The sequence below is a fragment of the Crinia signifera genome, chromosome 5 (assembly GCF_055691185.1).
Source record: "Crinia signifera chromosome 5, ASM5569118v1, whole genome shotgun sequence".
NCBI lineage: Eukaryota > Metazoa > Chordata > Amphibia > Anura > Myobatrachidae > Crinia > Crinia signifera.
Genome location: NC_139221.1, coordinates 189,627,953 through 189,655,479, shown reverse-complemented (window position 1 = coordinate 189,655,479; position 27,527 = coordinate 189,627,953). Strand labels below are relative to the sequence as shown.

The 27,527-nt window shown below is 43.9% G+C and overlaps 1 protein-coding gene across 1 annotated transcript in view; it reads left to right on the top strand.

Annotated features, from left to right (window-relative positions):
* Positions 1-27,527, top strand: part of LOC146080738 (collagen alpha-2(VI) chain-like) — a 191,619-nt gene that overhangs the window by 133,940 nt on the left and 30,152 nt on the right. Inside the window, exon 4 of the mRNA XM_083188344.1 lies at positions 26,252-26,698. Within this exon, the coding sequence (XP_083044470.1) occupies positions 26,252-26,698 (447 nt within the window). The remainder of the gene's footprint in view (positions 1-26,251; positions 26,699-27,527) is intronic.

Below are 27,527 nucleotides of genomic sequence, written 5' to 3'. Positions count from 1 at the left end.
CAGTAGTTCATTTGGAACTTCTTCTTCTCTCTGACACAGGTGCTAGTCTCACTGTACTATTAGGCATTCAAGTTTGTGTCCTGTGGGAAGAGTGAGAGAGACAGTTCCTTTTGAAAAGTTTATCTTTTCTTCAAGGTGGAATGCTGCTACGCCTTTTGGGGTCTGAAATTGTCATGCCTGTTTTGTGTAAGGTAAGCCATCTGTCATGTTCTTACCTTGCAGACAATTTTTTTTAATATGACCCATGGACCGGCACCAGAAGCACCTCCCTTGTAAAGTCATTTCCCTCACGCTGTACCGGTCTTACCATTGGTGATTTGGTACCTGCCATCTTTGGACCTTTTGTAGGGTCTTTTTGGTTCCAGGGTTGAACGACATTAACCTGAATAATTGGTGTCTTATTGCTCTTCTCTTTTTCTCTCTCTCTTTCCGTATATTCCAGGCCTTCCAGAATCTGTAAGATTGCACTTATGTCCATAAAGTTAACTTCAGGTCGTATAATAAGCAATTGAGCTCTCAATTCAGGACGAAGTCCATACAAAAACTTAGATTTAAACAGTCTTTCACTAGCTGGATTGTCAAGTTGGTAACCTTCATTCTATGCTTAGTAACAACCTTGCCTTGCCATTACTGTCATTTGCTTTTGTTGTATATCCGGCTGTGCTGGTGCCTGAGCTGCCAATCTATGACATCTGTGAGTTACTCTGTCCCCCAACTGTACCCCACTTTCTGTTGTGTATTTATTTTGTGGTACAGTAGGAGCAAGTTTCATCTTTGCTCCTTTGGCCATGGCTAGCCATGGCTAGCCATGGCTATTCTATTGTTCTCAGCTGCAATACGTATTGTATTGCAGCTGAGAACAATAGAATAGCCATGGCTAGCCATGACCAAAGGAGCAAAGTAACTGGTAACCTGGGGTGTGTGACAGCCCAGCAGTAGCACCAGCTGGAGTGTAATGGAGGCTAGGTGCCTTGATGTAAGGTTTTTGCATAGACGACAGAAGGGAGGGATGCAATTGGATAAAAGAAAACCAGTTTTAATAAAGATACTGCGATACAGAAGACGAACTGGGGCACAAAGGTAATACTGAAGATATGAAATAACCAGAGTCAATGATATATAAAACTTATTGTAAAGTTTGTAGTGGATGGATAACGAGGTTGAAAACTGAAGATGACTTGAAGTGTAGATTTGAAGAATAAACGTAAACTTGAATAGTTGATTTGAAGGATTTACTTGAAGAGATGATTGGATTGAATGAAAGATTGGATGATTGAATGGTTGAATGATTGGACAATTGGATGATTGGATGGTTGGATGGTTGGAAGATTGGATGGTTGATAGGATGAATCCGGGAAGTATTGCAGCAGGCCTGAGTAGCTGTGACCAGGGAGAGTTGCAGTGGAAGTAACCGTCAGGTGAGGAAAGGGTGATCCCCTTTGGGGGGCTTACCTTGTCCGGACCGTAGAGGCGGCAGCAGGGTTCTGCAGGTAGATGGTCTTCACAGCAGGTGAGCAGGAGTGAATTCAGTCTGGAGATAGCTGACAGGCAGCAGCGCTTTCAGCAGGAGTGGGAGTAAGATGCCTAGGAAAAGGACATCATTGTACTGACTGACTGTTTGGCCCAGCTGGTCAGTATTTAAAAGGAGAGCTGCACTGTAATTGGCTGAAGGTAATTGGTAGTGCAGCCTGGTTGGAGAAACCGGATGTAGAGAGGGTAACTAGTAGCCGAAGCTAGTAGTGAACAGGCGCCTAATAGGGTGGTTTGTCAAGCAGCTCCTCTAGGGGGCGTCAAACCCCAAATATATATAGGAAGAAAAAAGCAAAGTGTGGAGCGCTAAGGACTAGTTGGATCAATATGGTATAAAACAATCTATTTATTTTATATATATTTTATAGTGGACTATCCACTGGAAAGGTATAAAAACGTGTACACAGTAATACATAAAAAATATATCAAATCACATTAACATATACAAATTAGGTAAAATTGGGTATGATACTTATGGGCTGGATTCGTGATGGATTGTCCTTATTGGAGGTTTCTTATTGTACGGTCTGTGGTAGTGTGAAGAAAGGGTCCATAAACCTTGCCGGATAAGTGACGCTGGAGGAAGAGTATTCGCCCACTGGGATTGTGGGTATCCTCAACGAGATGTGCCCCTACGATCCTTATTTTGCAACAAGATGGCCGCCGCCAGGGAAGGCGACAGGTTTCAGAACCAGGAAGTGTGTGCAGTACACTCCAGGCAGCGTGTCCAGCAAGGCCCAGGCAGAGTTCACAGCATCATGGCACCTCAGTGTGGGAGGCATGGGTGGCAGACATGGTGGTCGTGACAGCGTGGAGGGGATCAATGGCAACATTTTGCAAGTTCTGTATTATATTCCATTCCCCAGTACCTGCGGTTGCTCTCACAACCTGTTCTAAATCTACCCAACATGGTCTGTGTATGATAATATCCTGTCTGATTTTTTTATCATATTCTAATGAGTTCTTTCTTATATCAGGTAAATCATTTACAACTTTCATTTGGTCAGATGCAAACCATGGGACATAGTTCTGTCTCTCAACTATTTGCTGTACCTGTTGGCCCGCTCCATGTGCAACCATTTGCGGGTGGTAAGTTACTCTAACTGGGTACATGGAATTACCTGATTGTGATGCTGACACACTACTACGTGGAAGACTATGGGTGACATTTATTAGTGATCGTTGTTGGGTTTTTGGCGATTTATATCGCAAAAATGGCCGTTTTTTTTCTCCCAAATCGACTACTTAATGGGTGGCGATTCGCGGCATAAATCGCACTTTTTGCCGCTAATTCGCACTTTCTGAAGTGCCGATTTACAACATCGCATCCAGATGTTTTCCCATTGAAAAAGATACAAATCGCTCATTTAATGTCTGCCGCATTTGGAAATCGACAGCAAAATGCGATTTTTCCCCAAAAGCAAAACAGACCAAGTACAGGGTGGCGATTTGCTTAAAATCGCCAGCGTTTGAGCGTAGAAACGGTTAAATCTCTCACAGGTGACCCACATAGCACTTACTAACTCCCCTACATATACTCCCACATGATTATGGACACCTGTGAGGCTGTTTGAGATGGACATTTTGCACAGTGGACTGGAGGTGCTAGTTAGTGAGCTGGGGCGTTTGGAGGAGCTGCGCAGGAAGGATGCTGCTGCTGCTGCCCACCAGATCCAGGTACCCTGACCACTCCGTGCTTCTCGTCGGTACCGTGCTAGGGTGTACCTGGACTCCCTCTCTGATCAACAGGTGGTGGACATGTTTAGGTTGAACCGACAGAACCTGTTGAACTTATATGAGCAGGTGGGAGATGATTTGGACCCTTGTGGGGGGGCCAACTATGCAGTGTCTGGGCTGCAGAAATTAATGTGCGCCCTCCACTTGTTTGCCACAGGCTCCACTCAGTCTGTGAGCTCATGGGCCTTGGGGGTGTCACAAGCCACTTTCTCTAAACATTTTTCTCAAGTGTTAAATGCATTGAAGAAGCTGTGGCGCACATATATCACATTCCCACGTTGTGAGTCCAAGTGGCAGGACCTGAAGGTGGCATTCTATCGGCTCTCAGCATTTCCAAATGTGCTGGGAGCCATAGACTGCACCCACATTGGGATTCGGGCCCTGCACGTGAGGGAGCATGTCCATGTGAATCGCAGGGGCAGACATTCCCTCAATGTGCAGGTGGTCTGCGATGCCAACCTCAGAATTCTCAGTGTGGTTGCAGGCTACCCCGGGAACTGCCATGATGCCTATATCCTGCGCCACTCAGCTCTCTGGGACCGTTTCCACAACAACACCATGCCAGAGGGCTGGCTACTTGGTAAGTCACTTACCACTCTTTACATGCTGTTTGCTTACCTATGTCTTTACCTTTAACATTCATGTGTGTAACCTTCTAATCAAGAGTCATTTCTGTTGTAATTGTTTCTACCAGCCCAAACAATGTAGTATAGGCTGCTACTATTATGTACCAATTACCCACATGATATGTGACCACACAAATCCCTTTACATGTTAGGTGACTCAGGATATGGGTGTCATTCGTGGCTCATGACACCTCTGCGGAACCCACAAAGCCCTGCACAGCACTGCTACAATGCTGCACATATTGCTACCCGCAATGTAGTGGAATGCACCTTTGGGGTGCTGAAAAGCCGATTTCGGTGTTTGGACAGGTCAGCAGGTACACTGCTATACCACCCTGCCAAAGTGGTTTTGGTTGTCCAGGCTTGCTGCATGCTGCATAACATAGCTTTGGGTCAACCATATTATGTTGATGTGGCCCCTGCAGCAGTCGTGCAGGAAGCTCAAACTACTGATGTTGTAGTGCGAGGTACACGGAGGGGGGATGTGGTTCGTACATGGATCATCCTGCAGCATTTCAGAGGTAATTTGTGTGTGTACAATAATTAGTAATGGGGAACCTGTAACACACATACATTGGTAACATGACATTTTTCCCTGTCCATGTTAAATGCCCAGAAGCAGACCAACACTAATGGCCAACACCTAAAAGCTACCCCACCACAGCATACTTTATGGCTGGCAACATGATAACACCTATAACAATGTCAAGTAAGTACTGTAGTTTTCAGTGTGTGCAAATGTTGGCAGTTACTATTTAACATAGGCTTCATGGATGGAGGTGACATGAATCATTGATCTCAGGTGCTTGAAATGGTGCTAAAAAAGTGGTGCCTACATACAGTATGCAATTCCCAATGCTTAACCCCTTCAAATTATTATTATTTCCTAAAAATCCCATTACTAATAAGCACACCAAACCCAAAGTCCCATGGCTGTTAAAAAGTCACTAGTTGACAATACAGAATAGAACAGTGTGGGTAATCATTTGGAAAAAATGACAACAAGTTTGCTGGATGGAAATAATTTTTACTTGCAGAAACATTTGGCCATAGGCCATAGCATATAAAACATTTGCAGGAAGAATCACTGCAACAGTGAATGCAAAAAAGAATAAACATGATACACATGTAAATGCAAAGAAGATTATTGATGTTTAAATAGTGCCCCGGGTATTAGCACCCTTACCAGTAGTGGCACCACCACCCCTAGTACGGACACTAAGCCGTGGGGGAGTAGTGGGGGACCTACTCATGGGAGTGGAGGAGACACTACTGCTTTGGGTAGATGTGGTTTGGTGCTGACCTAACAAACTATTTGCACTGAGGCTGATTTGCGTTTGTAGGGACATCAACGCAGTTGTTTGCCCATTAATTGCTTGGGTCTGTTCAACCATGTTGGTATTTAGACCTCTAAAACTAGTAGTTTGACCCTGAATGGCTTGGCCAATTTCTGCTAAGCGTGTGTCTAATGTAGAGACAAGACGAATTTGTGTCCCTACATTAGCCCGCACACTTTGCGAAATTCTTCTCATTTGCAGAGCTATGTTCCGCACATACCCCTTCACCGTTTCTAGTTGGGTGGTCTGCACCTCCATAAAAGCGAGTTGTTTTCCCTTAAAAATATGGATGGATTGCGCCAACTCCTCCGCACTAGTGGGGGTGTTGGTGGGTGCAATGCTTGTGGGCTGCTGCCTATGTGACTGCGTATAGGGGGCTTCATTGACTGGGTGTGCTTGGTTTTGTGCAGGCTCCAACGATGTCCCCGTCTCCAGTATGATTTCACTCATGTCGTCGATATTTTGCATGGGATCCGTTGGTTCAGGCATCGGTTGTGAAGGACCTACACATGAGAAAAGAGTGGTAAGTATGCTATGCAGATTGGTGTATGGTGGGTCACGTTACCTTAGTTGGAATGGTTAGGTATTGCTCATGCATTATGCATTGGCACAGGCTACTGTGGTGGGGACAGGCATGTGTGAATTGTGCAATGTGTGTGTGTAACACTATGATATCTCACCTGCAGACTGGACAGTGTCACCAATCGGATGTGGCTGATGTTGGTCAACAGCAGGCTGGGACTCCAGAGCTGGAGCTGTTTGAAAGAAGAAGAAATTTTCTATTAATATCATTTGCACCTAACTGGCATTTTTCGCATTATGCAGATAAAAACTTTTTCTCATTCAAACTTTTGGACCCTGATATGATTACATAAGGAATTTGAAGAGTTTGAACTGAAGTGGTTATTTGAGTATTATGGCTGTGAACAATATTTTGAATCCACTTGCAAATAACAGGAAAGACCAGCAGATTAGACCTGTAAAAGTGACTGTAAAGTGCTTTCCCAACTACCCAGAGGATTGATAAGGATTAACAATCAAGTACACTGCAGGCCTACAGTGTTTAGGACAGCACACATTAATAGGATCTGTGGAACTACATAACCCAGCAACATGCAGAGTCCATTATTTAGCAATGCAAGGTAGCAAAATGTGATTTTGCTGGGATATGTAGTTCCACACACAGCAATCTTTTGGACACATAAAGCATAGCAGCATAATAGCATGCGCACATGACATAGCAAAATGTTACATTGACATGTGTGGACACTTGCCAGTTGGCGGTGGAGTGGGGGGCCTGTCTGTGTCGGCAATGTGGATGCCGGGAAGCACCTCCGGTGGGATGATTCGGCATAGCAACCTCTCATATGCCTTAAAGCGGACCTCCTGCCTAGGGCCACCTCCTGTGCGACAGGCCTCCTTCTTCTCCAGGGCAAGCTTTGCTTTGAGGAGGCGCTTGATGTCATTGTAACGCTTTTTGACGTTGTGTGTGCTAACTGCATTTACCGCGGATGTGATACTGTCCCACATCCCATTCTTCCTTGCCACACTTGTGCGATGATGGTGAGGACCAAGTAGGCGGTCATACAGGGGCAGGAGTGCACGCACCAGGGCCATATTCTCCTCATATGAGAACCTGACTTTCCTCCCACTAGCTGTATGAGCTGCATCATCCTCCTCCACATTTCCAGCCTCACCCTCTTCCTCCTCCTCCTCCTCCTGTCCTGGTTCTTCACCCAGCACCTCCAACTCAGCTTCCTCTGCCTCCTGCACAGGCCAGTCCACCTCTGAGAAATCCCCCTCTTGCAGCTCCTCCTCTGTGTGCCTGGCACTCTGTTCCTCCTGTGAGGACACCTGGCTTGTGCCTGCTTCCTCCTCATCCTCCATAGCCACCTGCTGAGCTTCCACCATGTGGCCTCTCCCTGGCGCAGCTCTTGCTGGGAGCATGCTGGCTCTCCCTGTCCTGCCTCTGCCAGTGCTGGCTCTCACTCCCCTACCTCTCCCAGTGGTTGGGGTGTTTGGGCCCAAGCTGGCTGTCCCTCTGCCTCCTCTGCACCTAACAAATCCTCCTCCTCTCCTCTCCATCTCAAACGCCTTACTCCCTTTCAAAGGGTAAAATGGCGTCTGCGCCCCTTTATATAGGGGGTGTGATGCGTATTGCAAGGGACTAAGGTGGGCCAATATGTTAGCATGTTGTATGGGCTGTTCAGGTGTATTTGTGTAAATCACACTCCGGTTGGCCGCAAATACGCACATGACCGAACCCGGAAATCGCACTTTTATGGCGTATTACATCGACTCAATTCGCACCTTATCACCGTCTATCGCACTTTTCAGGCGGCTTTGCGCCAGCCATTCAATACGCGATTTCTGGGGAAAAATGCGATTAAAAAAAATGGCGATACACGGCGATTTGAGTTTAAATCGCATTTTGTCAAAAACGGTAAACACAATAAATCTCGCCCTATATATTTTGACTGGGTACTGTCCAGGCCTGTCACTAGGAACTGGATTGCCATAAAATTCTGTTTGTTTGCGTGTCCTAGCCTCAGATAACCCTTCTCTGGATGCGCTTTGATTGTAATCTTTTAACCTTATTACAGATCTTACTTCTGGGTCACATGGTAAAACCTCTGATCCCACCCAATTTCCACAATTAGGACATTTTGTGTCTCCATCTGGTATACAAATCACACATATTGGACACTTCCTTTGTAGATAATAATTTCCAATTTTAAGGGCATGCAAATCTGAAGTTGGGTACAATTCCTCAGTCCCCATGCCTGACCTGGCTATACCAGTAGTACTTCTACCTACTGTTGTAATTGTGGTTGTGGTGCCCCCTGCTGTGAGCAAGTCTGGTTCTTCTATGTTCTGTCCCCCAACTGCCTGGGGTTGCTCAATTACTTGTGGTGTTTGGTGTACTCGTGGTGCATTAGGTCTTGGTAAGTGATATGGTGGTGGACTTTCAAATGGCAACTCTTTTTCCATCTTCTAATTCCTGTGACACTTTAAGCCATATATTAACCGTATCTATATAACCGTTTTTTGTAACCAATGAGCGTTTGTCACTTGGAATTGCTTCCAAGAGTCAGGATCTAAAGTTCCATCCTTAGGAAAATTAGCCCTTCTTAAAATCGAACCGATCGATTTGAGCGATTTCTAACTCAATGCAACAACTTCTAGGGTGGAGTGCTCCATTATCTTTCCACTGTTGCCTCCCATAGACTTAATTACTTCCTATGGGTGTGGCCTTTCTCCACTTGCGGAAAGCAGTGTGTAACTTTGTGCAGAGAAGTAAAAACTGTGCTCTATTGGTTGAAGTTTAATATAGATGCGGCTTTCAGTTCCGTTTTCAATCTAAGCCAAAAAATCATAACCACTTATCAGGACAATAAAATAATACCTCTTTCATAACTAGGCAGGCACCCTGTTCTGAGCACTTTAAATATGATCTAGAGCGTGTTGTGTCCTTAATGCAAAGAACTGATGTCTTTTATTTCTATCTAAGCACTTTCTCCACTGTTTATAACAATTGCTGAAGTGTGGGTTTGTTTGGTCACCTAACAAAGTCCGCAAAATGTTATCTTGTGTGTGTATCAACCCAGAGTAACTGTTTGGGCAAATTATTGGAAATATCCACTCTATTGGTACTAATTCAAGGCAGCTTGGGTAATGCTCTCCAATTAAATGTTGAAGAGCCTCTGCTTCAATATGACACCCCACTCTTAAAATCAACTCTGAACCATTGAGATCAATACTTCCACTTATTACTCTAAAATGTACTTGTATTACTGCAACCAATTCTGGCTCTATATATTCAAAGTTAGGGATATGAAACTTTAAAATGATGCTGTTTTTACATTCTAGGCATGTTCCATGTGGTACAGTAAGAGACATAGATACATAAAACACAAGACACTATATCATAAGGGCTTTTCAAGAAAAACATTGACCTGGTAATCACCAAAGAGACAGATCTAGCCTTTATAAGAGGCTGACAAAAATGTCTTTGGTGATTCCAGTTCTGTCTTGATTCATATACACCTTACGCTTATTGATGTTTAAATGACAAATAGACAGACAATCAGTCAAACCAGAACATGTACATAAACACACTTAGTTTCATTAGGGCTGTATCCTAATTGGTTCAGGGTGACTCCCAGGGGCAATCATTGGCATAAGGCAGGACCAGCCTGTTGCAGCATTTACCAAGGAAGGTCTTAGTCGTCTCAAAACCCCTTGTACACCTTATGACTTATATTGTGTTTACTAGACAAACAGACAAACAAACAAATACGCTTTGGAACCCCGGGTCAAGTGTTAACCAGAAGTAATACTTGAATGATACTTGAAAACCATCTTCACGAGGTTTGCAAGTGGAATATTCCAGTCAACATAAAACTTGAGCATGCAAATACTGACACACAGTAAAACACAGTTACACAAGTTACAATGACAATACAAAAACCGTACAAAACAGTACAAAAATAATACAGTTATACCTAAGGTTGTGTGATATCTGAATATGTCGGGTTCTATATAATGAAGTTTACAAGGAAGAACGCAAATGTATATTTATGCTCTGCTTACAACACAGGGAATAACACAGGGATCTGAGCGAGTAAAATCTTATAATTAAAAACAGATTTTACTCACCTCAGGTATGTGAAATCCTTTCAGCAGAGAGCAGTACAAAGTTAGACGTTCCTTCCTGAGTTCTTCATCCACGGACGAGATCCCAGTGACAGTAGGTAATTGGACCCTCAGCAGTTTTCAGACATCACAGAACCAAAGAAAACTGACGTCGTAGGAGCTTGTAAAAGTTCTTTATTACTAGTGGCTAGATCCTCATATATATACTATGAGACACAGATTTTGCTCTCCCATTATAGGAGTGATTACAAAAAAAATACATATTCATATACAACACACCCCTAAGGTGGGGTTAACAATTAAACTTTGGTTCAACGTGAGAATGTGGTATCTCTGGCGACACAATAGGAGTGAACTTCTAAGAATGGGGAGTATTTTTTATATTATGCTTAACTTTGTAGTTACTTCCCATAGAACATATGGATTCTACTAGAACCCATGCCTTATAAGGGAATGTATGTTCTTCTCCTCCAATGCATCCAATGGAATGTCTTTCTTTAGCCATGGCTTGTACTCCACATCTGGTTTGTATTTATATTAATTGGTATTTCTAGCGAAAATAGGAACTTAGAAAGAACATACATTCAAATGAATGGTTTCAGCTTCTTGAAGATGGGACATACATTTGCTTAATTCTTATAACATATAATACTTAATACTTTGTACTTAAAGGAATCTTTAGCTTATTTAGACAATATAGTATTTAGTAAGATTAGCTCTATCACTTTGAAGAAAACCCCCACCCAAATCTAATTCTACCTTTGAAGAAAACCCCCACCCAAATCTAATTCTACCTTCACATGTTATATCTGCCCCACCTGCACATGGTTTTGTCCATTTGAGAAAGAATTTGTCTCTAAGAGTGAACCAGAATAAGGCCCATAGTCTTTAAAATATCAGAAAATACTATACACTGCCCCACTTGCAGTGCACATGGTTTTGTCCATCTAAGTAGGAATTTGTCAGAAAGAGTGAACCAAAATAACCCCTTACGTGCCCATCATGTGGATTTAAGATTTACCACAATCCGAAATGTGAAGCCTCTGATTCACTTCACCAGGGGACAACAGAGAAGGTGTTTCCACTACATGTATCCATATGTACAAGTACCAAAAACTTTCAATAAGGAGTCAGTAGCATTGATAGGGAAGGAGGCTGATAATGTGTGTGTGAATTATGTAGGACAGAATGTAGACTAGTAGCTTGTTATTCACAGCAATACCAAGTAAAAATGAACTGTTCTCCTGAACATCACTACTTCTTCCTACCATGACCCATAGTTTTGATATGTTTTGCCTGCACACCCCTCTGACAGCCCCATGCTAAATCTCCACTGGCTGAACCTGAATCAGCAGGTACCATTCACTGCTGCCATGTACCTGGGGGCAGGGCAGTACAAGGTGTGGTGTTGCTGGTAATCCAAATGGGTGTGGATCCTGGGGTTGAAAGTGTCTAGGTTGACCCCAAAAGGTCAATATGGACACCATTTAGTTAATCGGTTGCCATGCTTCAGGCCAGATGTCTGAAGCCAATATCATGACAATCATGTCGACCAACTGATTGTCTGGATGCCAAACCAGTGATTCTTCCAGTCCGCAGGAAGTGCTGAGCAGCCTGTAAACACGGTTATACCTTAAATTGGGATACGGTCGATGGGTCGACAGTCACAGGTGTCTAGATTGACATGGCAGAAAATAGACATGTGTCTAGGTCGACATGGGACAAGGTCGACACATGTGTTAGGTCGACATGCGTTTTTTCACTTTTTTTGAGCGGTATTTCATCCCCTACCATCCACTAGGGTGTGGTGGGAGAATAAAATAGTGCCCGAAGCATGACGAGCGCAGCGAGCCATGCGAGGGGACGAAGTGCACTTGAAACTGTGTCCATGTCATCTGTGTCGACATTTGAGTCAAAAAAGTGAAAAACCCTATGTCGACCTTTTGATTGTCGAACTAACCCATGTCGACCTAACACATGTGTTGACCTAGACACCTGTCGACCTAGACACCTGATGACCTTCCGCCATGTCAACCTAATGACTGTCGACCATCATTAAGTCGACCCAATGATGCTAACCCCTTAAATTGTTACTGTCATCATTATGTCATGGACAAACATACTGACTTCTTCCTGTATTGTTCTAAATGTGTAATTCTCCTATTTATCAAAACCTGCAGCATGAAACTGCTCAGTTTTTCCTTATCATTAAACCCAAATTATCACATCAAGAAATATAATTGAATTTGGGGCTCTGTTATGGATGTAATAATTTAAGAAAAAATTGTCTATTAAAAATGTACGGTACATTTGAAAATATAATTGTACACATCTTCAAGTGAACACTGTTACTAAACAGTCATAGAATTTATTGTACAATATGGTGGGTACACACATTTGATGAATATTGTTAACTATATGCACAATAACAATATCTTTAATTATATTTTCATGCATTTGGTCTAGTGCGGGGCAGCACGGATGGTTTAATGATTAGCATTACTGCCTCAAAGCGCTGAGGTCATGAGTTCGATCCACACCATTGCTCTAACTATGCAGAGTTTGTATATTCTCCCCGTGCTTGCGTGGGATTACTCCGGGTACTCCGGTTTCCTCCCACAATCTAAAAATATGCAGATAGGTTAATTGGTTTCCAACAAAATTAACCCTAGAATGTCTGTGTGTGTATACATGTGGTAGGGAATATAGATTGTAAGCTCCACTGGGACAGGGACTGATGTGAATGTTCAAATATTCTCTGTAAAGCGCTGCGGAATATGTATGTGCTATATAAGAAACTGTTAATAAATAAATAGTGTGTAGAAACTATATCGACTATGCACGCTCCCACAGTCTGTCAGTGATATCTTCTGCCATCCTGCATGTACAGACATTTTGGTTCTTTTTTTCTAGCACGGCGCCCGTCGTATGCCATCATATACAGTACTTAAGGTATGCGATGGGACCCGATTTGAGGGTTTTAAGACCTGATTGTACAATTTTAATATCGCGTCACATCGCATGCCATTACAATGGCATGCGATGCAACGCGATCATACCTGATTTTTATTTGTACAGCCACCCTGATGGGTGAGTCCTATGTTAAATGCACCCCCAGACCCCATTTTTCATTGTTCAGCCACCCTGACGGGTTATTACTATGTTCAATGCACCCTATTGTTAATGCCACCACCACTTTCAACGCCAACCCGAAGTGAGGCTAGCGCAGTGGTACGCGTCCTCCGACCTTTTCATACCCCCACTATCCACGTCGGCGTGGAGTTGATTTTATATAGTGTGGCGAGCAAAGTAATCCGCGTCCGCTCGCCACGCTTCGGTGGCTCGCTGCGCTTGCCACACTATATAAAATCCACTCCACGCCGACGTGGAGAGTGGGGGTATGAAAAAGTCGGAGGACGCGTGCTGCTGCTTTCACCAAGCTTCGCGTTGGCGTTGATAGTGGGGGTGTCGTTAACAATGGGGGTTCATTTAACATAGTAATCACTCATCAGGGTGGCTGTACAATGAAAAATCGGGCCTGATCGCATCGGGTCACATGCGATGCGATCAGATAGACCCGATGGCATAAGATAAAAATCTTGGGCGCCGTGCTAGGAAACAAGTACCAACATTTTCACTAGACCCTCTAGAGAAAATGTGGAGGTGGCGTTTTAGAAGATCTATAGCCACCACCTGTATTAACTACAAGATTGTCTTCTTTATAGACCTCCTTCATTTTGTGATAGACAGACTCAGCGGTGTACTCCCAAAATCCCAGCACCCTAGGCGGCTGCCAGATTTATCAAAACTTGCAGAGAAAAAAAAGTACCAACCAATCAGCTCTTAACTGCCATATTATAGGCTGAGTTGTCTTTAAGGTCAGACCACCCCAATGTTTCATAGCCATCAAAGCTATCAGAGTAGACTGAAGCCACGCCTCCCAGTGGCGTAACTAGAAATTTTGCTACCCCCAGCCCAAAAAAATCTGTCACCCCCTCCCATTTCTTGAAAGCCATAGCATTCCAAAAAGGGTGTGTGGCAATGCTTATTAGACAATATGCCACATGATGTAATGTACAATACAGAATATGCCACACACTGTAATGTATATTACATTCTATACCACACACCATAATGACCCTTACACATTATGCTCCTTACCATAAAGCCCATTACACATTATGCCACAATGTAATGCCCATTACACATTATACCACACACCTTAAAGCCAATTACACATTATACCATACACCGCAATGTCCATTACACACTATGCACACATTGTGAAACCCAATATATATTGAATGAGGTCAGCTTCCAGGCAATCAGGTTGCTGGTGTTCATTATATCGACACCAGCAACCTAACTGCCATTAGAACACTGAAACTGGAACATTTAAACACATCAGGATGCCAACACCGGAATGTCAACAGCCAAAAATTAGCTGTAAGTATGCTGGAACGGGTTAGGGAGAGGCCAAGGTGGGGATTAGGGGTAGGCAGTACTGGGGGAAGGGAGGGGTATGGTTAAATAGCAGCTGGATCAGGACTGGGGGGCAAGGAGGAGGATAGGGGCAGGCAGTGCAGAGGCTAGGGAAGGGGTATAGCAGCTACTGAGTTTAGAAGTGTGCATACATTGTACTTTAAGGTGGCATATTGACAGTTATTTCCAGTGCTGCTGCAGGCACCAGTGACACCACCTCTATACCCCATGCACGGCCAGCAGCAGGAACCAGGGCAGCCTCAGGGAAGGGAGCATCATCCTGGCACACAAACATATGAGGATGCCCTGAATAAGTGCCAGTTACCCCATCTCCTGACCTGAAACCAAGCAAAATACATCTTACCGGGTGCTGGAGGCAGCAGAACAGTGTGGGGCGTACTCTCCACAAGGATGGCATCCAGACGCTAGAGCTGCAGCCAGGAGAGGACACTGAAGCGCGCGGATGGCAACCGTTAACTTGAAGGTCATGTCGGGTGCTCTGTGATAGCCGCTCCTCCTTGGCTCTGCGCGTGTAATACAGTATGTGCTGGTGTTCATCCTTGCTGGCGGGTCGCCAGAACGTACACGCTGGCGACCCGCCAGCAGCCTCGCCAGCGAGGAGACTGAGACGCGCGTGCGTCTCACGCGCACGCGCGTCTCAGTCTCCGTCGCTAGCGCGACGGAAACCCTGTCCGTCTCCGCCTCAGGGAGACGGACAGGGTTAGGGGGGGTTAGGGGGGGTGCGGGCAGGCGGCGGGGACCCCGGGTTACCGCCGGCAAGCCGGCGGGGGAACGAATGGAAGCGCGCGTCCCCTTCTCACCATCGCCATGGCGCTGGCGGGGGATGGCGGCTGGCGACGCCAGCGCCATCCCCTGCAAAGATGGGAAAAGACCCATCTGTAGCTTGGTTGGTCTCTAGGACAGAAAGGGTGGAGTCTGCACTGCAACAGCAAGTTCTGCTGCCCAGGAGACACACTACTGCTGCTGTGGGGGATGAGAAAGGATGATAGGTCAGGGTGCTCTTGTGCTGCTGCCAGCAACTCAGGGCAAACCATTGGGGCACAGGAGCGTAACTAGAACCTTGTGGGTCCCATTGCAAAATATATAAAGGGCCCCCTTTGTCTATTTCCCTCAACCCCTTCTCCCTCATTCTGACACTCTCTCTATCTGACACTTTCTTTTTCTTTCCGTCACTGTCTTTCTATTTCTCTCTCCCTCCCACCCCCACTCTCTCCACAGGTTTTCTCTGTCTCACTCCGCTCTTTCCTTCATACTCACCAATCGGGATTCTGTCTGTCAGTATTACGGCATTGGCAACCTGACTCATTTGAAGTTCAGCCTCCGGTCTTCTAAAGGCATTAGGAATGCTAGCGTCGATATACTGAATGCTGGCATCCAGGGACCAGGGGCACACTGACAAACACAGTATATTGAAAAAGGACCAGGGGCACAGCGCCAAACTAATTTTATATATATATATATATATATATATATATATATATTGGAAGACAATTGGATGTGAATAAGCGCTAATTGATACTTAAAAAAACAGCTGAAGTCCAAAGAAACAGTTCTTTGAAGTGGCACACACACTAAGTCCCAGAAATCCGGACTGCAGCTACCTCCAAATATCCCAGAACTCGAGGGGATGATGTGGAAATCTGTTCAAAATAGTATAGAGGAGCGCTCCATAGTGTAAAACAGTTTTAATAGGTACATAAACAGCACAGGGCAACAGTACCAGATGAGACTCGTACCAGGGCAACAGTACCAGATGAGACTCGTACCAGACAAATAGCAGCAGTGGGCTGGTTACCACATGATTCAATAATAGAAATACCCAGGCATGAGCACCAACCGTCGTCCGGAGCGCTGATGTACGTCCACGATCACCCGCTGGAAACAGCGTGCCGGGAACACAAGCAGGGACAGACGCCGGAGGGACCAGCCAGGAACAGCAGCAGGTAGCGTCACCAGGTCACGCCCTAACGCGTTTCGCATAACACTTCGTCAGAGGGCGTGACTGGTAACGCTAGGCCGACTGAATATATCAGAAGACCAATCACATAAATTAGTGAATACATCATGACAGGTGGAAGCAAGTAATTAAAGCCTGTGAGTGTACACTGTCACTATAAGGCCCGCAAGAAAAAAACTAAAAGCACACAATCTAGACAATGTCATTACATAAAATTATGCAAACAATATATAAACATACAATTAAGTAAAAAATGAACAAAGTCAATATTTATAAAAGGCAAAATAATTAATGCCGCTAATAACAAGAATTTATATTACAGGTTGAGTATCCCTTATCCAAAATGCTCGGGACCAGGAGAATTTTGGATAACGGATTATTCCATATTTCAGAATATTTTAATATTTCAATGATGTATTTTGAAGTATCTTGCATTTATGCTGTATAAACACATAATATACACACAAATATATTTTATTACCACATAAAATACACACAAATATATTTTATTTGTTCAAAAAACAAGGTTTCAAAACGTGAAACAAAATGTGTGTACTATCTCAGTACTGAATTTGAATGCCAAGCAATCATTGTCTTGCACATATATAGTGCCAGTTACATATCATGTCCCCAGTGATGCTGTTACAAATGTTCCCAGTGAGTTTTTAGCAAAAAAAAAAAAAAAATTTTACTTTCTGGAATGTCTGGTTTTCGGAATAATTCGGATAATGGATATTCGTATACGGGATACTCGACCTGTATTAAAAATTAACTGAGAAATCAGCCCCAATATTATTATTTTTTTTTAAATTGAGTCAATAATGAGGTAAATGTAAACCGTATATAAAACATGATACATATTAAAACAAAAGTACATACTATTGATCTATGAAGGGGGTTATTTCATACCCTTCGTTTAAGCCGGCAGGAGATAGAGTGTTAAGCGTGATTATCCAAAAGGTTTCACGTCTTAATAACATGCGGTCTCTGTCCCCACCTCTTTTACCAACGGGAACCAGCTCGATTGCAGTGACTTTAAGACCAGTTGGATCACAATAGTACCAATAGAAATGAAGTAGGCGGCGCTAAAGGACACTATAGACACATATTATTATAATAAAAAAGTACAAATTTATTTAAACAATGATCACAATAATCAATCAATTATAAAACTGAAAACACCGGCCGGTGATTTATATGGTTAAAAAACCTAATGGTGCATAGATACCAATTTCAAAGCATCTCTAGGTATGCTACATATGGTTTGCACAAAAAAAGGCGATTGTGCGGTATTTTTGCTATCCTATATGAAGCACATATATTTTTGCAAAGCTTTATTGGCAATCTAGGCATGCATAGGGTTAATTACTGGCAGTCTTTAGTGCAGGGCAGTGTTAGTCTGTTAATAGAGGCTCAGATAGCGTTTCAGACAGACATACTTTGTTTATGCACAGCCAAGGGTTAATTTCCAGCCAAACATTATAACTCAGTCATTAGAGCCACAGATAAGCTTGAAGATGTTAGAAAGCTTTGTTAATAAATGGATGCAAAGAGGTATACTTATGCTCCGTTTGTAATCCACTGTTGGGGAGTTGATTCTGTTGCCCACGCCTGGAGAGGGTTCACGGCTGTTAGAGCTTGTCAGCCTTGTCTCGAACGCGCTGCTCCGGCTTCCGGGTCTCCCAGCGGTGTTTGCAGAGTATCAATTAACAGATGGAGTTTCCTGTATGACGCGTTTCCCCGCCTCTTGGAGTGTCAGCGGGCTTCCTCCCTTTTTTTGTGCAAACCATATGTAGCATACCTAGAGATGATTAGAAATTGGTATCTATGCACCATTAGGTTTTTTAACCATATAAATCACCGGCCGGTGTTTTCAGTTTTATAATTGATTGATTATTGTGATCATTGTTTAAATAAATTTGTACTTTTTATTATAATAATATGTGTCTATAGTGTCCTTTAGCGCCGCCTACTTCATTTCTATTGGTACCCTTTTTCAAGAGGGGTTGAGTATCCCCCCTAGACGGCAGCAAGGACAAAGCACTTTTTCCAGCGCTCTGCTATTTATCCCTTTTTGTGCTTTGGATCACAATTGTGTTTGTTCTTAAAGTGTCTGGGGACACTATGATTAGTGACCACATGTTTGATATTTCTCATGTGTTCCAAAATACGTACTTTTAATGTACGCTTGGTCTTACCTACGTATTTGGAACCACATGGACAAACAAGTAAATAAATAACAAAAGAGGAATTGCAATTGATGAATTGGTTTATATTAAACAAGGGAAGAGAATCTAGCTGAAATGAAGATCTTTTATGGATGAAGGGGCACACTTTACACCTGCCACACGAGAAGCATCCCTTTACACTTAAAAAGGTATTAGAGGATTGTGTGGGAGTATTTGGTTCCAGTTGGCTTCTAGAAACCCAAGCGCTAATAGTCTTTGCTCTTTTATATACAATTCTGGGTCTGTCACCTATGTGAGCCCCTAGCACGGGGTCACATTTAAGGATATGCCAGTTTTTATTCAAAATTCTAGAGATTTTCCTTTCCCCTTCATTATACTTTGTAATAAATAGACAATCAGATTTACTTCCATCATTAGTCTGTTTCTCTTTATATTGAAGGATGTCTTCATGATCAGAGGCTTTAGCCCTACTTAAGGCAGAATCGACAATTTTGGCAGGATAGCCACGTTCCCTAAACCGCTGTACATAAATCTGAGATTGTTCATCAAACATATAATTATTAGTACAATTCCTGCGTAACCGAAGGAATTGGGAGTAGGGGATGTTGTCCTTCCAGGGTTTGTAGTGACAACTCTCATAGTCCAAATAACTATTGCTGTCAACACCCTTGAAGAAGGTATAGGATTCGATATGGGCAACCGAAGGAAAGTTTTCAACGCTCAAGACCAGATAAAGGAATTCAATTTTAACAGCATTAAAGTTAGATGTAAATTTTAAATTAAATGTTAATGTTTATCTCTTGCATAAGCTGGTCGAACTCTTCCTTGTTACCACTCCAAATCAGGATGATATCGTCAATAAAGCGACGAAAAAAATGAATTTTAGAAGCCCATGGATCTGCTAACATTTTTGTTTCCCATTCTCCCATATAAAGATTTGCTAGGCTGGGGGCACAAATCGTGCCCATCGCCGTCCCCCACACCTGTAAAAACCAATCCCCCAGGAACTCAAAATAATTATAAGTAAGAACAAACTCAAGACAGTCACAGATAAACTCTTTAGTATCAACAGAAATCTTAGAGTCTTTCATCAACACATTTCTAATAGTGGAAATGGCACCTTCATGCGGAATAGCCGTATAAAGTGATTGGACATCGATGGTAGCCCAATTAAAGCCACTTTCCCAGTTGATGTGTTTTAGCAATTGAAGCATATGTGTAGAATCACGAACATGGGAGTCCAAAAGGGGCACATAATGTTTAATCACTGAGTCTACAAATTCTGACACTCTGGAAGTCAGGGAGCCAACTCCTGTGACGATTGGACGTCCAGGTGGCTTATCAAGTCATTTATGGATCTTGGGGAGATGGTAAAAAGTTGCAATATTAGGTGTACAATTATTTAAATATTTATATTCATCTATAATAATAACTCGAGTCCAAGCCCCTTTTTAGAAGGTTTTGTAGGTTAGACAGAAAAGGGTTAGTGGGGTCCGCATCAAGTTTCCGATACGAGTTGGTATCTCCCAGAAGTCTATGCGCCTCTGCTACATAGTCCTGTCGGTCCAAGATAACGATACCCCCCCCCCTTATCCGCCCTCTTTATAACAATATCTGTATTAGTAGACAGATTTTTTAGGGCAGCAAATTCTTTTCTTGAAAGATTATTATTGGATGATTTATTGCTAATATCAAGCTTGTCAATTTCCTTTTTAGCCAGATCTGAAAACAGATCTATATATGGGCCCTTAGATTCAATAGGGAAGTAAGTAGATTTAAGTTTTAGACCACTCAGAGAGGTGTCAGTTTCCCAATTTTTTACCATAGCGTCAGATTTACGTAAAAAGTGTTGCTTCAAAGTTAATTTACGTACATAGAGATTTAAATCAATGTATAGGTCAAATTTAGACGGTGCAGCAGTTGGTGCAAAAGATAAACCCTTTTTAAGCACCATAGTTTCTGTTGGTGTGAGGATTTTTTTGGAAAGGTTACAAATACCTCTCGTATTGGGAACTAATGCAGGGATCTCATTTTGGATTGTCTTTCGACTAAGTCCTGATCCTCTCTTTCCCCTCTTCCCCTTTTTTGACTGATGGGGGTACGAGGAGGTCTGATTTCTGGTCTGTGATTATGCGCAGATGTTCCTGCTTCTAAAAAATTATTACTATTGTCACAATCATCAGCAAATGAGCGTAACCTCTCAAATCTGTTGTTGTGCACAAAGCCCCTTTGTTCTCGTTCAGGGAATCTATTATATTTGGGGTCTCTCTGTGGTCCTCGTCTATATGGAGTTCTTTTGTTTTTGTACGGCACCTGTTTCCAGTTGTCATTTCTGTTAGTCTGGTCTCTAGAGAGAAACACATTATCCCTTGGTTCATCGGTTGCCCATATCGAATCCTATACCTTCTTCAAGGTTGTTGACAGCAATAGTTATTTGGACTATGAGAGTTGTCACTACAAACCCTGGAAGGACAACATCCCCTACTCCCAATTCCTTCGGTTACGCAGGAATTGTACTAATAATGATATGTTTGATGAACAATCTCAGATTTATGTACAGCGGTTTAGGGAACGTGGCTATCCTGCCAAAATTGTCGATTCTGCCTTAAGTAGGGCTAAAGCCTCTGATCGTGAAGACATCCTTCAATATAAAGAGAAACAGACTAATGATGGAAGTAAATCTGATTGTCTGTTTATTACAAAGTATAATGAAGGGGAAAGGAAAATCTCTAGAATTTTGAATAAAAACTGGCATATCCTTAAATGTGACCCCGTGCTAGGGGCTCACATAGGTGACAGACCCAGAATTGTATATAAAAGAGCAAAGACTATTAGCGCTTGGGTTTCTAGAAGCCAACTGGAACCAAATACTCCCACACAATCCTCTAATACCTTTTTAAGTGTGAAGGGATGCTTCTCGTGTGGCAGGTGTAAAGTGTGCCCCTTCATCCATAAAAGATCTTCATTTCAGCTAGATTCTCTTCCCTTGTTTAATATAAACCAATTCATCAATTGCAATTCCTCTTTTGTTATTTATTTACTTGTTTGTCCATGTGGTTCCAAATACGTAGGTAAGACCAAGCGTACATTAAAAGTACGTATTTTGGAACACATGAGAAATATCAAACATGGGGTCACTAATCATAGTGTCCCCAGACACTTTAAGAACAAACACAATTGTGATCCAACTGGTCTTAAAGTCACTGCAATCGAGATGGTTCCCGTTGGTAAAAGAGGTGGGGACAGAGACCGCAAGTTATTAAGACGTGAAACCTTTTGGATAATCACGCTTAACACTCTATCTCCTGCCGGCTTAAACGAAGGGTATGAAATAACCCCCTTCATAGATCAATAGTATGTACTTTTGTTTTAATATGTATCATGTTTTATATACGGTTTACATTTACCTCATTATTGACTCAATTAAAAAAAAAAAAATATTGGGGCTGATTTTTCAGTTAATTTTTAATAATATAAATTCTTGTTATTAGCGGCATTAATTATTTTGACTTTTATAAATATTGACTTTGTTCATTTTTTTACTTAATTGTATGTTTATATATTGTTTGCATAATTTTATGTAATGACATTGTCTAGATTGCTTTTAGTTTTTTTCTTGCGGGCCTTATAGTGACAGTGTACACTCACAGGCTTTAATTACTTGCTTCCACCTGTCATGATGTATTCACTAATTTATGTGATTGGTCTTCTGATATATTCAGTCGGCCTAGCGTCACCAGTCACGCCCTCTGACGAAGTGTTATACGAAATGCGTTAGAGAGTGACCTGGTGACGCTACCCGCTGCTGTTCCTGGCTGGTCCCTCCGGCGTCTGTCCCTGCTTGTCTTCCCGGCACACTGTTTCCAGCGGGTGATCGTGGACGTACATCAGCGCTCCGGACGACGGTTGGTGCTCATGCCTGGGTATTTATATTATTGAATCACGTGGTAACCAGCCCACTGCTGCTATTTGTCTGGTACGAGTCTCATCTGGCACTTTTGCCCTGTGCTGTTTATGTACCTATTAAAACTGTTTTACACTATGGAGCGCTCCTCTATTCTATTTTGAATATATATATATATATATATATATGAAGACCAGGGTACGGCACTCCAGTTGACCACAGTGTAATGAGCCGGTGCCTTCACAGCAATATAATTTGCTAAATGTAGATTCGAAGGTGCGGCACTCTCAGCTACTTTTTGAAGAACGTGAAGCAAGAACCGGTGGCTTTACAACGTTTCAAATTTTATTTCATTTGTCGTCAGGATCCTGACGACAAATGAAATAAAATTTGAAACGTTGTAAAGCCACCGGTTCTTGCTTCACGTTCTTCAAAAAGTAGCTGAGAGTGCCGCACCTTCGAATCTATATATATATATATATATATATATATATATATAGAAATTAGTGGAGGGTACCAGAGCCAGCAGGGAGTGTAAAGGCCCATACACACTTGGCGACTTTGAGCTGATTGCCGCTCAGTTTACTCGTCTGTGCGTACAGGGCAGCAATGAGTGGTGATGCACTCCTGCATAATCACTGGCCCAAGCGCTCATCTGCTGGTATTACCAGCAGATGAGCGGCGGAGTGGCTGGCTTTCCATAGCATCCCGCTATGGGGATCATCTACCCCTGGGGAAAATCGCCAAAACGGGGGGAAAAAAACAGTCAGTGTGTATGCATTGAGCATTTCTTTGCCCTGCAATTTTACCCATCATTGTTATCCATACACTCTGGGCAAAAATGGCCAGTATGTACGGACCTTTAGGGTGAGTGCCAATCCACAAAGAATATACCCCCCCCCCCCCTTCAGAACTGGATTAAGGCCCTGGAGGGCCCAGGGTACTTAAGTGTGTGTATAACATATACACATATTTTATTGTCGAGAGGTCCTGCGTTACCCAGAAATGTTTCTAATACATACCAGACACACAGGACATACATGCACACATTCCATACATACAGACACACATCACATACATGCACATATACCATACAGACACACATACACGCACATACCATACATATTTACAAACAGGACATACATGCACACATACAGTAATCACACGCATACCATATATACACACAGGACATGCCATACAGACACGCACACATACCATACACACACAGGAAATACACATACACACATGGCATACAGGCAACAGATACCATTCATGCACACACACAGGATATTTATACACATACACAAGCTATAGACACACATAGCATACACAAAGGACATACATACACACACACAAAGTATGCATACATACACACATACAGCATACTTACAAACACTAAAGAAAACACTAAAGCAAATAACTGTTATGCACACGGGTGTCCTCACCAAATGTTATGGACACGGGTGTCCTCACCAACCCTAACTCCGTTGCCTCCACCTGGAATCGACGGACGAGTGCAGGGCTAGGCTTCACCTGGGCCCGTCTCGGCTGAAGGCCGAATTAGGTCCGCCCCACTCCGCTACAGGCAGGTCTTAAGTAAGGACAACCCATCCGCCGAGGCCAGGAGAGAACAAGGGTAAAACTAACTGAACCAACAGGTGAGGACAACCCAGCCCTAAGGGGGAGGGTGAGGGACGCCCCGTGACTAGGAAACTTCTGGGGTGGTACGTTTACCAGTGAATGTAACAATACATATGAGTTGACACAATAAGAAAAGAATACTAGTGAACCAAGGGGGGTACTGGTGTAACAATACACTTCAGATGACACAATATCAGAAAACGAGTGTGGACCCCACAGGGTAGTACCGTGGGATTCAGGTGTAACAATACACTATGAAGATGACACAATATATAAATACACAGTGATCTCAGAGCAAGAAGGTAAGGGAGAAATCCCAACTTATCTGAGAACAGTGACTGCTGCAGGCAAGGCAGGTTACCTCCAGGATGGAAGCCAGGAGGTGGATAAGAACGCTGGATGCTGCAGCTGAAAACCCACAGATAGGCAGGAACAGGACTAGACAGCCAGGAACCGGGAACACTCAGGACGCAAGGTCAGAACTATAACCGGCGTCTGAGTGTCCGGGTGAAAGGGTTTAAATAGAGAGCCAGCCAATGGTGAGCAGCTGCGGCTGATCACCTGGGCGGGCGGCTGAGCCGGAGTCTTCCCCTTCCGCCTGGTTGCCTGGCGTCCCCCGTCGCCTAGGCAACCGCTGCGGCCGTGGGGGAAGAGACTGAGGAGGCGGACCTGGGCGCATGGCGGCGTCTGCCGGATGTCGCGGCATGATGACGCGGCCACGTCCAGTGACGCGACGGCGTCCCGGCTGCCAAGCAACAGCCGGGACGTGCTGCAGAGAAACCGCCGGGCTAGCGCCGGAGCTACCCGTGCGAGTCCTGACAATAACCCCCCACATGCAATGGAGGGCACTCAGTTTCCATATACCCAGCCACTGTCCTCCCCCTTCCCACTGTAGCTACCAAGACACTGGGCCAGCATACATTAATGGTGCCCACACTTTTCTCCCGCCTGTCCAAGCTGGCACCTACAACAAGGGACACAAACCTGTAGAATCAGCATGTCACCCCTTCATAGCAGGTTAATCTCCATCTCTCAGGCAGTCCCAAATGTCTGTAGATGCTAAATTGTAGTGGGCTAAAGGACCTTCCATGCCCAGAGAAGGAGCAAGGCCGGGGGGCTTGCTGCTTCACTATCCACGCCTTTAGTAACCAAGTGGCGAGCGAAGCAGAGCGGAGTGAGCCACCGTGCCCGAAGCATGGCGAGCTAAGCAAGCCCGCGAGGGTCCGTTTTGGACCCTTCTTCCGACCTTGCTCCTCCTCTCTTCAACCCCTCTCCTCCCCTGTGAAGTCAGGAGGTCCTTTAGCCCACTACAATTTAGACCTAACCGTCTCATGTCCTGGAGACAGAGAGAGGAGCTTCCTGACAGCCGAGGAGCTCAGCTGTGCGCTGCAGCGCCACCTACAGGCAGCTCAACAGTATATATACCCAGCTTCCTCCCAGCAGCAGAGCTTGCACAGCTTTGAGAGTGCCGTCACCCTGCTGCGCCCAAGTGGCGCCGGCTCCCCCCCCCCACCGCAACGGCTGGGGCTGCCTACCCCTATCTACACCACTGGTGCCTCCCCTGTATGATCCACAACTTCATCAAAAGTTCAAAACACCAATGTTACATCCTCGAACACCCTTTAGCAACCCAGTTACACCCTTTCAACTACTGGCGGAGTGGTCTATGATTTAGTATCACCTGTAAACTAGAGTCCGCTCGGCTACAGAGCATGTGTAATGCAAAAACACACAAAATCCACTGGTAAAACTGACTTGTGTCAAATCTGCATTACAGTAAATCCTTTGTTATTTATTTATTAACAGTTTCTAATATAGCGCATACATATTCCGCAGCGCTTTACAGAGAATATTTACAGAGAATATAGCCCCAGTGGAGCTTACAATCTATATTCCCTACCACATATACATGCACACAGACATTTTAGGGTTACTTTAGCTGGGAGCCAAGTAACTTATCAGTATATTTTTGGATTGTGGGAGGAAACCGGAGTACCTGGAGGGATCCCACGCAAGTACGTGGAGAATATACAAACTATGGCAGTTAGAGCCATGGTGGGAATCGAACCAATGACATCAGAGCTGAAAGGCAGTAATGCTAACCATTACAGCATCAGTACTGCTTTATGTTGAATAACAATATACATAATAAATGTATTTTTTGTGTGCAGGGTCTCGCTTTGGGGTAGTGCAATACAGTCATCAAGGTGCAGTCCAGGCCATCAGAATGGATGATCGCAGTATTGTCTCAAAAGCTACTTTTATTTCTAAGGTAAAATCAATGGAGTGGCTGGCCGGTGGAACCTGGACTCCCTCAGCCCTGAAGTACACCTATGAGAAGCTGATACGTCCAAACGGAAGGGCTGTAAGCAAAGTGGTTGCACTTGTAATCACAGATGGACGTTATGACCCTAAAGACATAGACAAGCTGGAGTCGCTGTGTACAGGAGTGGAAGTATATGCTATTGGTATTGGGGACATATTTAACAACAGCGCAGAACGAAGAACATTAGAAAAGATAGCCTGCAATGTTAATCACAGAGTAAAGAATTTGAGTTTTTATGCTGAGCTAGCTGCTGATGAGTTCCTGGATAATGTAGAGGCTGTGATCTGCCCAGGTATGTCAGTCTCAGCACCTATTTGCTTTTTATATAGAATAATAGGTACTTGTGTATTATCACGGCGCCCATCGCATCGCAGACCATAAGGCATGTGATGGTATGCGATGCAATGCGATGTGCCGCGATGTTCCCCAATGTCATACAATGTTAAAATTGTATGGCATTGTATATGGCATACAATGCCATACAATGTGATGCAATGCGATTATAAATTGTATAAGCACCATAATGGGTGCTTACAATGTTAAATGCACCCCCACGCCACCCCCAGTATGAACGTGAACCCAAAGCGAGCCAGCGAGGGGGCGACGGTACGCGTCCTCCGACCTTTTCATACCCCCACTATCCACGTCGGCGTGGAGTTGATTTTATATAGTGTGGTGAGCGCAGCGAGCCTCCGAGCCCGAAGCGTGGCGAGCGCAGCAAGCCCCGTGAGGGGACGCAGAATACATGTAAAGTAATACGCTGCGCTCTCCACACTATATAAAATCAACTCCACTTCGACGTGGATAGTGGGGGTATGAAAAGGTCGGAGGACGCGTACCGCCGCCCCTCGCGGGCTCGCTGCACTCGCCACGCTTCGAGTTCACGTTCATACTGGGGGGTGGCGTGGGGGTGCATTTAACATTGTAAGCACCCATTAGGGTGCTTACACAATTTAAAATCGTATAGGGGACTTAAATCGCATCGCATCGCTGTGCATCGGGTGTATGGCATGCGATGCGATGAAAAATCATGCGACTTAATTTCGGGGGCGCCGTGATAATACACAAGTACCGAATAATATTTTATTTTACTGTCAACCAAATGGAGTATATATCCAAAA